The sequence below is a fragment of the Mus pahari genome, chromosome 2, assembly GCF_900095145.1.
Source record: "Mus pahari chromosome 2, PAHARI_EIJ_v1.1, whole genome shotgun sequence".
Taxonomy (NCBI): domain Eukaryota; kingdom Metazoa; phylum Chordata; class Mammalia; order Rodentia; family Muridae; genus Mus; species Mus pahari.
In genome coordinates this window covers 139,974,375-139,985,237 of record NC_034591.1, presented here as the reverse complement: position 1 = coordinate 139,985,237, position 10,863 = coordinate 139,974,375, and the positions used below count along the sequence as shown (strand labels likewise).

The 10,863-nt window shown below is 56.6% G+C and overlaps 2 protein-coding genes across 5 annotated transcripts in view; both read left to right on the top strand.

Annotated features, from left to right (window-relative positions):
• The first annotated feature begins 309 nt into the window (after positions 1 to 309).
• Gpr162 (G protein-coupled receptor 162) lies at positions 310 to 5,811 on the top strand. Of its 4 annotated transcripts, none has more exons than XM_029534646.1 (6): positions 310 to 750; positions 2,035 to 2,104; positions 2,257 to 3,560; positions 4,055 to 4,244; positions 4,606 to 4,763; positions 5,036 to 5,811. In XM_029534646.1, exons 3-6 carry the CDS (start codon positions 2,694 to 2,696, stop codon positions 5,585 to 5,587), a joined length of 1,767 nt encoding a protein of 588 aa, XP_029390506.1. In that variant the 5' UTR covers positions 310 to 750; positions 2,035 to 2,104; positions 2,257 to 2,693; the 3' UTR covers positions 5,588 to 5,811. The 4 variants fall into 4 exon arrangements, with proteins under 4 accessions (XP_029390506.1, XP_029390501.1, XP_021046073.1 ...); XM_029534641.1 differs by having other exon boundaries at positions 2,032 to 2,104; XM_021190414.2 differs by lacking the exon at positions 2,035 to 2,104 and having other exon boundaries at positions 5,036 to 5,801.
• A 646-nt stretch (positions 5,812 to 6,457) lies between these two features.
• P3h3 (prolyl 3-hydroxylase 3) overlaps positions 6,458 to 10,863 on the top strand; it is a 15,325-nt gene continuing 10,919 nt past the window's right edge. Inside the window, exons 1-5 of the mRNA XM_021190378.2 lie at positions 6,458 to 7,045; positions 8,150 to 8,302; positions 8,980 to 9,175; positions 9,266 to 9,397; positions 9,820 to 9,956. Of these exons, the coding sequence (XP_021046037.1) occupies positions 6,554 to 7,045; positions 8,150 to 8,302; positions 8,980 to 9,175; positions 9,266 to 9,397; positions 9,820 to 9,956 (1,110 nt within the window). The 5' untranslated portion in view covers positions 6,458 to 6,553. The remainder of the gene's footprint in view (positions 7,046 to 8,149; positions 8,303 to 8,979; positions 9,176 to 9,265; positions 9,398 to 9,819; positions 9,957 to 10,863) is intronic.

Sequence of the window (10,863 nt, the reverse complement as noted above, 5' to 3'; positions counted from 1 at the left end):
AGAAGGAAGAGACTATGAGAAACCGTGTGTGAAAATTGTGCACGTCCCCATCCTAAGTGTCTGCTTGCATTCCAGGAAGAGAAAGAGGTGTATGCAGGTGCACCAAAAGCCCACTTTTTTTGATCCAAGCAAGCACTTCCAACTTCACAAGCGATCTCAGCTGGCATCGCAAGCCCCCTTAGCTTCTAGCAGGCCTTCAGGCGGGGCTCTGAACTCTACCCAAGAACAGCCCTCACAAGGATGCACACGGTGACACACGGTGACACACGCTTCCTCCTCCCTGAACAGCTAGCTCCTCGGTCCCTAACAACACCAGCTGCCTCTTCGGGCTCATTCGTGTTGAAAATCCGGGATGGGGTGGGGGCAGGACACCAACCGCTTCACCAATGAAGCCCGCTCCCCGCCGTCCTCCTCGCCCCCTCCCTCCTGGCGCCTTCCTTGCCCCTCCTCCTCTAAGTCACCGCCGTCCAGTTTCCCCGCCCCACCCTCGCCACCCCCGACCCCAAGACTGGTCAGCGGTTCCCTAACCCTGGGCTCACAGGCTGATGACCCTGGGAGACAGGGGCCTCGAGGGGCCGCAAACTAGCGCGCCGCGGGCTGAGCCCGAGAGGCCAGGCTGGGGGGAGGGAGGCCCGGAGGGAGGGAGCGAAGGAAGGAGGAGGGCTGGCGAGCTGGAGCCGGCAGGCGGCGGGAGCCCGGGCGAGCCTCGTCGGGAGTGCGTCTCCTCGGCAGAGCAGGACGCAGTCAGAGGTAAGTGGACCCCTGCCCGGTACCCCGCGTGTCTCCACTCCCCCACCCCACCCCGCCCCGCGAGCTGCCTCCGCGCCCCTCCTCCCGGTCCTCCTCCCCAGCCACCTGCTGTTTCTGCCCTAGAGAACACCCTAGGTGACTGGAGGGAGGAGCCGCCTGACCTTATCCCATCAAGGCGAAGGGCGAGGGACCCCTGTCGGCCAGAAAGCCCCCAATCTTCCTCCTCCCATTCCTTTTGCTCTCTGTCCTTCACCCCCTTCTCTCTGTCCTTCACGTCTTTCTTCTTCCCTCCCTTTCTGACTCTCCCTCTCTTTCTTTCGGAACCACCAACTGGGTCTGGGGGTGGGATGAGGGTGAGTGGGAAGGGGTCCAAAGGCTGTAAGGGAGGGCAGTGGGGGGCATCCGGATCTATTCCCTACACCTCCCCCTGGCTGTCCATTGCCATGGCAACTAGGATGTACTGGGCTAGGGGGAAAGAGACTAAGATGGGGGTGGACTGGGACCTCTCGGGGAGAGCTAGGGTCTAAGGTTCTTCTCAGGAAATGAACGGTGGCACAGCTGTGCCCCACTTTCCCCGTCTGCCCCGAAGCCATCACGCCGGTCCTTACAGCCTCTCGTCTGTTCAGTGTTTCACTTGGTTTCCTAGTGCCTTCCCCAGGTCTCCCTGAACCGGATCACTAAAACCAGAACCCTCCTGCTCTCTCCCATCAGAGGGAAACTGAGGCTCTGGGCCAGGGGAGGAGACCCAAAGTCTCCTAGTGAGGTCGGCTAGCCTATTTAAGGTCTGGCTTCCCCCCCTCACGACCTCTGTTTCCAGGCTCCCTACCTCTGTCCTCCTCCTTCCCACCCACCTCCCTCCAATATCTCCGCCTCAGGGGCTTCTGGACCTTCCCTTCTATTTCCAGATACTACCACTTTCCCCTCTTTCTCTCCTGCTCAAACTCTCCTCCTTCTCCCTAGCTCCCCCTCTTTCCATTTCTGGATGCTTCTGATGTCAGTGGCTTCCCCGCCTTCAGGTTCCCTAGCTACACCCCCCCNCCCCCCCAGTCTCAGTCTCCTCTCTCCCATTTTCCTTAGGTAGCTGAAGGGGTGAAAAGCCAGGCTTAGATAGGTAGGCTGAGCACAAAGACCACAAAGTCCAGGAGAATGGCATGCAGGAGAAGGGCTCCCGCTTTAATGTGAGTCCCCATCAGCAACTGGAGAGAGACCTGGGGACATGGAGACAGGAGTGGGCAGTTCTGAGCATGGGCTATTATAAGCACAAAACTTGGAATTCCAAAGCAGGGAGACAAGAAATGGAGACCGGAAGCCTTTCCATGTGTCCTGCAAGTAGATGAGGTCTTATGCCTTGTGGGTAAGTGGGCCTCTGATTTAAGGCAGGGGAATGCTCTGAATGACCCCAGTGACCCTCAGCATCGGTCATTTCTATAGTTTCAAGGGAAAGGGGGGTACAAGTGAGCCAAGCACAGCTCTAACGTTTGCTCCCCATCTCATCCTCCCTCACAGCTTGTCCAGGTGACTGAGCTCCGCCCCTGTGCACCAAGACACCCACCCCACCCCCCACTGGTCAAGCCTCGCTGGAGAAAGAGATCTGGAAGTCCCAGCATGAGAATTAGAGCTGCCCAGTCAGCTTCATAGATGGGGAAGCGGCCTGCTTGCCTCCCCCATCAATTACAGGGATAACTGAGAAAAAGCCCCACCCAATATGGAGGCCGAGGACTACCGCCTCTATTAATTCTCTGCCTTCTCCCCTGCCCTGTCCACCTGGCCTTAGCTGGGTCACTCATGCAATGCTGAGAAGTAAGGAAGACTTGGGGTCAGCTTGCCTGACTACAGGGCAAGGACTGTGGGCATCATGGGGGTGTGTGTGAACGGGGCTCCAGGGTGAGACCTAGCCCCCGCCCCCAGGAATTTAAGGGGGTGGGGGTGGGGCCGAGGATAGAATGGCTCGGGGTGGGTTAGGGGCAGAAGAGGCCTCCCTACGCTCAAACGCATTGTCCTGGCTGGCCTGTGGGCTCCTGGCCCTGCTGGCCAATGCCTGGATCATCCTTAGCATCTCGGCCAAACAGCAGAAGCACAAGCCGCTGGAGTTACTGCTCTGCTTTCTGGCCGGTACACATATACTCATGGCGGCTGTGCCCCTCACCACCTTTGCTGTGGTGCAGCTCCGGCGTCAGGCTTCCTCTGACTATGACTGGAACGAGAGCATCTGCAAGGTCTTTGTGTCCACCTACTACACGCTGGCCCTGGCCACCTGCTTCACGGTCGCCTCGCTCTCCTACCATCGTATGTGGATGGTGCGCTGGCCCGTCAACTACCGCCTCAGCAACGCCAAGAAGCAGGCGCTGCATGCCGTCATGGGTATCTGGATGGTCAGCTTCATCCTCTCCACGCTGCCCTCCATCGGCTGGCACAACAACGGGGAGCGCTACTACGCCCGAGGCTGCCAGTTCATAGTCTCCAAGATCGGCCTGGGTTTTGGTGTCTGCTTCAGCCTCTTGCTTCTTGGGGGCATTGTCATGGGGTTGGTCTGTGTGGCTATCACATTCTATCAGACACTGTGGGCCCGGCCCCGGAGGGCTCGGCAGGCCCGGAGAGCGGGGGGCAGTGTCGGAGCCAAAGCTGGGGGGCTGGGGGGGCTGGGTACCCGACCAGCTTTTGAGGTGCCAGCCATTGTGGTGGAGGATACTCGAGGGAAGCGGAGGTCCTCGCTGGATGGCTCTGAATCTGCCAAGACATCCTTGCAGGTCACCAACTTGGTCAGCGCCATCGTCTTTCTCTATGACTCACTCACGGGGGTGCCCATCTTGGTGAGATTGAGGTCCTTCAACCTGTTTTTAATATACAGGGCCCTCCAGTTCTACCAGCCACGCAAAAGCTCCGTCTCCAGTCCCGGCATCTACCGCTCTCTCCTCTGTCTCCTGACATTTGGGGTTCCCCGTCTTTATCGTCAGTCCTCACCCCCCCCACTACTCAATCCCCCAGCTCCTTCGACCATCCCTTGCTTCCACTTCTATTCTTCAGCCCCACCGACCCTGTCACTCTTCACCCTGACACCCGGTCAGCTGCCCTGAGCCTTTATCTATTCCCTGATACCCCCTGGAGGTCATTCCACTCCTGAGTGGAAACCCCAGGTTCACCTGACCGCACTATCCAGGCCCGATTCCCCTTTCATCGGTCAGCCCCTTCCCGAGGCTCGCCTGCCTCCTTTCCTAATCCCTTGCTGTGAGGGTGGGTGTCAGTCAGGCTTAGGTGGGGCCTGGGCTCTCTAGCCCGACCAGCCATTCCCTATTCCCCTATTCAGGTGGTGAGCTTCTTCTCCTTGAAGTCAGACTCAGCTCCACCATGGATGGTGCTGGCAGTGCTGTGGTGTTCCATGGCACAGACGCTGCTCCTGCCCTCCTTCATCTGGTCCTGTGAGCGCTACCGTGCAGATGTGCGCACAGTGTGGGAGCAGTGTGTGGCGATCATGTCCGAGGATGATGGTGATGACGGTCAGAGGAGGGATGGGGCCTTTGCTTTCCTGGACAGCTAGCTACCTCTATTTTCTGTCCTTTCTACTGCCCTTCTCCTTGAGGAGACGTGCTGCCCTGGGGTGCCCCCTGCTGGACCAAGCTGGAGCCAACTCTACGCTCCCTCTAGTTTGTCCATCCAAGCCTTGCTTCCTTTGAAGAGCCTTTCACTAGGCCTCTGCTCCTCTCTGGAAGCCTACACCGGCCAGCTTGGTCCATGCAAAACAGGGTTTGGGGCTTACAGACCAATGGGAACCAAAGGGTCCTCCTGGACTTTATGAAGGGCATGGGGAGAGGGTAGGTGTTCTCTACCTGTAACCACTTGGCTCCTTCTCTCTCCTAGATGGCGCCTGTGACGACTACACAGATGGCCGAGTGTGCAAAATTCGCTTTGATGCTAACGGGGCCACAGGGTCGGGGAGTCGGGACCCCACCCAGGTGAAGCTGCTGCCCGGGCGGCACATGCTCTTCCCTCCGCTGGAGAGAGTACACTACTTACAGGTACGGGACAGAGGGACTCACCTCCTTTCTGGTCCCCTGCACCACTTGCTCTATGGCTTTGGATTGCAGGGTGCCCTAGGGGGACAGGTGAAGGAGAGACAAGAGGAAGAAAGTTTCCCTCAGATCTCTCAGAACCAGGTTTGCCCGCTAGGGTAAACGCGTTGGAGAAAAGAAAGAGTATGAAGCCATCTTGCAGAGTCCCCACCTTGGTTCCTGTCACCTCTACCTTTGTCTCTGCAGCATCTCCAGGTCTCACCTGCTCCTCTTCCCAGGTCCCTTTGTCCCGACGATTATCCCATGATGAAACCAACATCTTTTCTACTCCTCGAGCACCAGGCTCCTTCCTGCACAAGTGGTCATCATCGGATGATATCCGGATCCTCCCAGCCCAGAGCCGAGCCCTCGGAGGCCCTCCAGAATACCTGGGACAGAGACACAGGCTGGAGGATGAGGAGGATGAGGAAGAGGCTGAAGGCGGGGGTTTAGCTAGCCTTCGCCAGTTTCTAGAAAGTGGGGTTCTGGGGTCAGGTGGGGGACCCCCACGAGGTCCTGGTTTCTTCCGGGAGGAGATCACCACCTTCATCGATGAGACACCTCTGCCTTCTCCAACTGCGTCACCAGGACCCTCTCCTCGTAGGCCTAGGCCGCTGGGTTTTTCACCTCGACGGCTCTCCCTTGGGTCTCCGGATAGCCGAGCCGTTGGACTTCCTTTGGGGTTAAGTGCAGGAAGACGCTGTTCCCTGACCGGGGGCGAAGGGAGTTCAAGGGCTTGGGGAAGACCCTGGGGGCCAGGCAACCCCATCTTCCCCCAGTTGACCCTGTGAGGCCGCTTGGGCCTGCATCACTCTGGGGGTGGGGGAACGGGCGAGTGAGTATGCCTCATCCTGGCCCTGAGTCTATGGGAGCTGCCTCCAGGGAGATGGGAGGCTACATCCGGGCTCTAGAGCCCCAGCTCTCTCCCATCCAAGTGACCAGATACCCAACTCACCCGTCTTCACCCCTAGCAAAATGTATTAAAAGGCTGAGTTGCCGTGGAAACCTTGGTGTTCAGCGTCCGCGGGGGTGGGAGGGGGGGCAAATGGTAAGTGGCTTGGGCGAGGGAAAGTGGCTCATAGAGGACAAACCAGAGAAAGGGAAGGGGAAAGAGGTATAGAAAGAGATGGCCCAACTCGCAGACTTATGAGAAATGGGCGTAGGGGCGTATGATCCTAGGGTGGAGCATGGGATACTGGAGTGTGTTAGTGGGAAGTGGGAAGGATCTTTGCTTAAATTAGTAAAAAGTGCTCAACTCTCATCTCCCCTAAATGCATCCGGGCGCTCAGTTTCTGAGTAGAAAAGTTTTGGTGCTAGAATTGGTGTCCCAAACCCGGAGTCACCCTCTTCCAGGCAGCGTTTCGAAGATCCATCTTCACGCTGTGGGTTGGCAGAAGCGTGGGTAGATGAACGTGTAAGGGGCGTCCACAATCCTTTTCTAGGACCCGAGTATGGACGGAAACGAAGTTACCCCCACGTCACAGGCCAGGAGCCCTATTTCACCCTTCTTTCTCCATTTCCCTTTCTTACCCACACTAGACCCATGTGTCCCTCGGAATTCTCGCTCCGTTTCACTTCGGTTTCCCCAGCGGCAGGCCTAAACACAGCAGGTTTCTTCGGCATCACTCATTCCCTCTCTCGTCTTCTCCCTCCTCCTCTCCATCTCTCCTTCCTTCTCCTCCCCCTGCCCCCCCTCTTCCTCTCCCTCCCTCCCGTCTCCACTTTCCCTTCGGCGGTGGGCCCGCGGCTCAGGCACCATGCTCCGGCTCCTGCGGTTGTTGCTTTTGCTGCTGCTGCCTCCCCCGGGGTCCCCCGAGCCTCCCGAGCCCCCGGGCCTGGCTCAGTTGTCACCCGGGTCGCCTCCCCAGGCCCCCGACTTGCTCTACGCGGACGGGCTGCGAGCCTACTCGGCCGGGGCTTGGGCGCCCGCAGTGGCACTGCTGCGAGAGGCGCTGCGGAGCCGGGCGGCGCTGGGCCGCGCGCGCCAGGACTGCGGGGCGAGCTGCGCCGCCGAGCCGGGCGCCGCGCTCCCCGCTCAGCTCCTCGGAGCCCCGCAGCCTGTCTCCGGGCCCGGGAGCTGGGAACCGCTGCTCCTGCGCGCCACGCTCCGCCGCGCCGAGTGCCTGACCCAGTGTGCGGCGCGGAGGCTGGGGCCGGGGGGCGCTGCGCGGCTCCGCGTGGGGAGCGCGCTGCGGGATGCCTTCCGCCGGCGGGAGCCTTACAACTACCTGCAGAGGGCCTACTACCAGGTGCGGGGGGCCGGCCAGGGTGCTACCCCAAGCCTACTGACTGTCTTACTCGGAGCTGACCAGGAGAGGGCGGGATGCTCGCCGCCCGGACTCGGGGGTGGAGTCTTGGGGGGGGGGCGGATAACGGACTTCTACTCTTGTGTGGGTACCACTGAAACAGTGACCAGGATTTGCGATAGCCGCGGGGGGGGGGGAGTCAAGAGAGAGCCGGGCAAGGGGGAGTGGAGAACGTGTCAAATTGGAATGAAGAGGAGTGGGAATAGACCGAATATGGAGGGAGGGCTCCGCAGTTTTTTTAGCGGGTCTAAGTGAATGAATGCAACCTCTTAGATACTAAGAGCAGATGAAGAGAGGCCCCAAACCAGCCATACACACACACACACACACACACACACACACACACACACACAGAAAGAGAGAGAGAGAGAGAGAGAAACAGAGACAGAGACAGAGACACAGAGAGACAGAGAGACAGAGAGACAGAGTGCGTGTGTTCATTCAGAAGTGGGAGTTTGAGTAGGAGCTTTCTCTTGGGGAAGAATTGAGCTTCGGAAAGGCTGAAGGAGCGGGCTAGTTTGCAGAAGGAAGTACGGCTGAGGCTGGAATCTGGGTCTGTAGCAGTAGACAGTGAGCAGTTTCCAGGATGGTAGCTGGTGCCTACGTGGCTGGAGGCGGGAGGGGTTCTAGTTACACACACCTCAGCTCAGGGTCCTAGAGGCCTGCAGATTCTCCTCTTTCAAGGCCCCCCCCCCATCTACTTGAGCCTCTTATTTCCTTTTCTCCAAAATAGAGATCCTGGGGCCTTCTGCCCGTCGCCCACTCACTCTGAAGCTTCCAGATCTCCTTTCTGTACCAGAGTCCTGGGGAGCCCAACATTCTGGGGAGCCCGACATTCTTGCTTCCAAGGAGTCTGGTGTGGTTTCCAGTTCTGATTGGCTAGGCTGCCATAAGGCTCTGGGGGAGGCTGGTGAAGGACAGAGGTCCAAAATGCCACCCCCACCCACCATACACACACACACACACACACACACACACACACACACACGGGTGTGGGCGCACATACACCCCTCTGGACTCTCATATCTTATCCCTTTGGATCCTTAGTTGAAGAAGCTGGACCTGGCGGCTTCTGCAGCACACACCTTCTTTGTGGCAAACCCAACACACCTGCAGATGCGGGAAGACATGGCTAAGTACAGAAGGATGTCGGCAATCCGACCCCAGAGCTTCCGGGACCTGGTGACGCCCCTATACTGGGTGAGGTCCTCAGTGCTGGCTGAAAACTGCCAACTCCAGCCTTGTGCAGTTTGAGCATATCTGGGTACCGCTCCTCAGCGGCGCTGGGTGAGGAGTCTTTCCCTAGCACCTAGTTTCCTCTGTGGCCACTAAAGTGAGCTGTTCTAACGTTCAGATTCTGAGGCCACACCTGTTGTCCCTCTGGGTGTACGAAATACGATATGAATTTCCATGTTCCAAATAAGCTCATTTCTTTTCCATCTCCCTATCTTTCTTTTTTAAACAGGGTCTCATTGTGTAGACCTGGCTGGCCTGGAACTCACTATGGAGACCATGTTGGCTTCCAAGTCAATAAGATCCGATTGTCTCTGCTTCCTCCGTGCCAGGTTAAAAGCATATGTCACCATGTCACCATGCTCTTTTTTAATATATAATATATTAGTTGTCTTCAGACACACCAGAAGAGGGCATCAGATCCCATTACAGATGGTTGTGAAAAAGAAAGAAAGAAAGACACATACAGATGGTTGTGAGCCACCACGTGGTTGCTGGGAACTGAACTCAGAACCTCTGGAAGAGCAGTCAGTGCTCTTAACCTCTGAGCCATCTTTCCAGCCCATCACCATGCCCTGCAGTTTTATTTAGTACCTCCCCACCACCACTAATCTCCAGTGACTAGGTGCCCCATGTCCCAACAGGCAGCCTATGACAGTGGCCTGGAGCTGCTGGAGCAACAGGAGGCAGCACTGGCTCTACCCAAACTGGAGGAGGCCTTGCAGGGGAGCCTGGCCCAAATGGAGAGCTGCCGTGCTGCCTGTGAGGGACCTGAGGAGCACCAAGGGACTGAAGAGGAGGGAGAAGGGAGCCAGGGGGGCCTGTATGAAGCCATTGCAGGTGAGGGAGGGGCTGGACGTGTGCTGTGGGAGAGCAGGGATGCCAGGAGGAGGACCGCGCACAGCCTAAGGCTCATCTGGGTCTCTGCAGGACACTGGATTCGGGTTCTGCAGTGCCGGCAGCACTGTGTGGCAGACACAGCCACCCGTCCTGGTCGCAGCTTCCCCGTCCAGGACTTCCTCCCCAGCCAGCTGAGACGGCTGCACGAGGCATATGCTCAGGGTCAGCATGGGAAGGATGGAGCCTGGGAGTCAAGATTTATCTCTGATGTCATTCCCAGCCGCATCTATCTCTCTCCTGTCCCTCCAACTCTGCATTGCTAATTTCACTGTCAGGACCTCTGGGGACCTTGGCTTCAGGATGGTGTCCTTTGGCACCATTGTGGGAAGCTCGGGAGATGGCTTACTGGCTCCTTCAGCCCTGGTTGCTTCTGCCTTCCCTTTCATTTTCTCCCTGATTCCTCTTCTTTGAACTCTGCCATTGAAGGTAGGTTTGAAAGAAGCACTGGGTGGGCACATCCCGAAGTGGGGCTGGGACTTCCTGGAGGGACTTCCTGGAGTTGGCAGTCTTCCCAGGTGACTTTCAGGTGACCTTTATTCTGCCTTGTTTGTTTCTGACCCCTTCTCACCTTCCTCCAACTGCAGTGGGGAATGTATCTCAGGCCATGGAAAATGTCCTGAGTGTCCTGCTCTTCTACCCAGAGGATGAGGCTGCCAAAAAGGCTCTGAACCAGTACCAAACTCAGTTGGGAGAGCCACGACCTGGCCTGGGACCACGAGAGGTAATCCCTCCCCCCACACTCACAGAGAGGTAGGGCCTGGAACAAGGCAAACATCCAAGAGTGGGTGGCCTAGAAGCTATATTTTATTCGGCTTCTTTGTTTATTTCATTTATTTTCTTCTTTATTCATTTATTATTTGTTTCATTTTATTTGCTTGCATGTATGTGCTCTACATATGTGCTCTCAAAGGTCAGGAGAGGGCATGGGGCCAGTGTGGTGGTACATACCTTTAATCCCAGCAGTTCAGAAGTTGGGGGCAGACAGGTCTCTGAGTTCAAGGCCAGCCTTGTCTACAGAGTGAGTTCCAGGACAGCCAGGGCTACATAAAGAGATCTTATCCTAAAACAACATCCGCAACAACAACAAAAGACAGTGTGGTATGGAATGGAATGGAAATTCCTGGAATGGAGTTAGGATGGTTGTGAATCACCAAGTGGGTGCTGAGAACTGAACCTGGGTCCTCTGCAAGATGAACAAGTGCTCTTAATTACTGAAACATCTGTCCGTATGTCTGTCTGTCTGTTTATTTTTAGACAGGATCTCAATATGTAGCTCTGGCTGGCCTAGAACTCACTATATACACCAGGCTGGCCTGGAACTAACAGTGATCCGCCTGCCTCTGCCTCCCAAGTGCTGGGATAGAAAACGTCTAAGACCATACTCACCTCATTCTGGCTTCTTACTGGAGCTTTTTAGCCACTGAAGAGGTACCCAAAGCTAGGTTCTGACTTCTCTGCCTTAACTCCCTGCTCTCACATATTAGGTTGTATTTACTTCGGAGTCTGTCCCCAGAAGTATTCACTTCTCTTTTTTTTTTTTTTTTTTTTTTTAAGATTTATTTATTTATTATATGTAAGTACACTGTAGCTGTCTTCAGACACTCCAGAAGAGGGAGTCAGATCTTGTT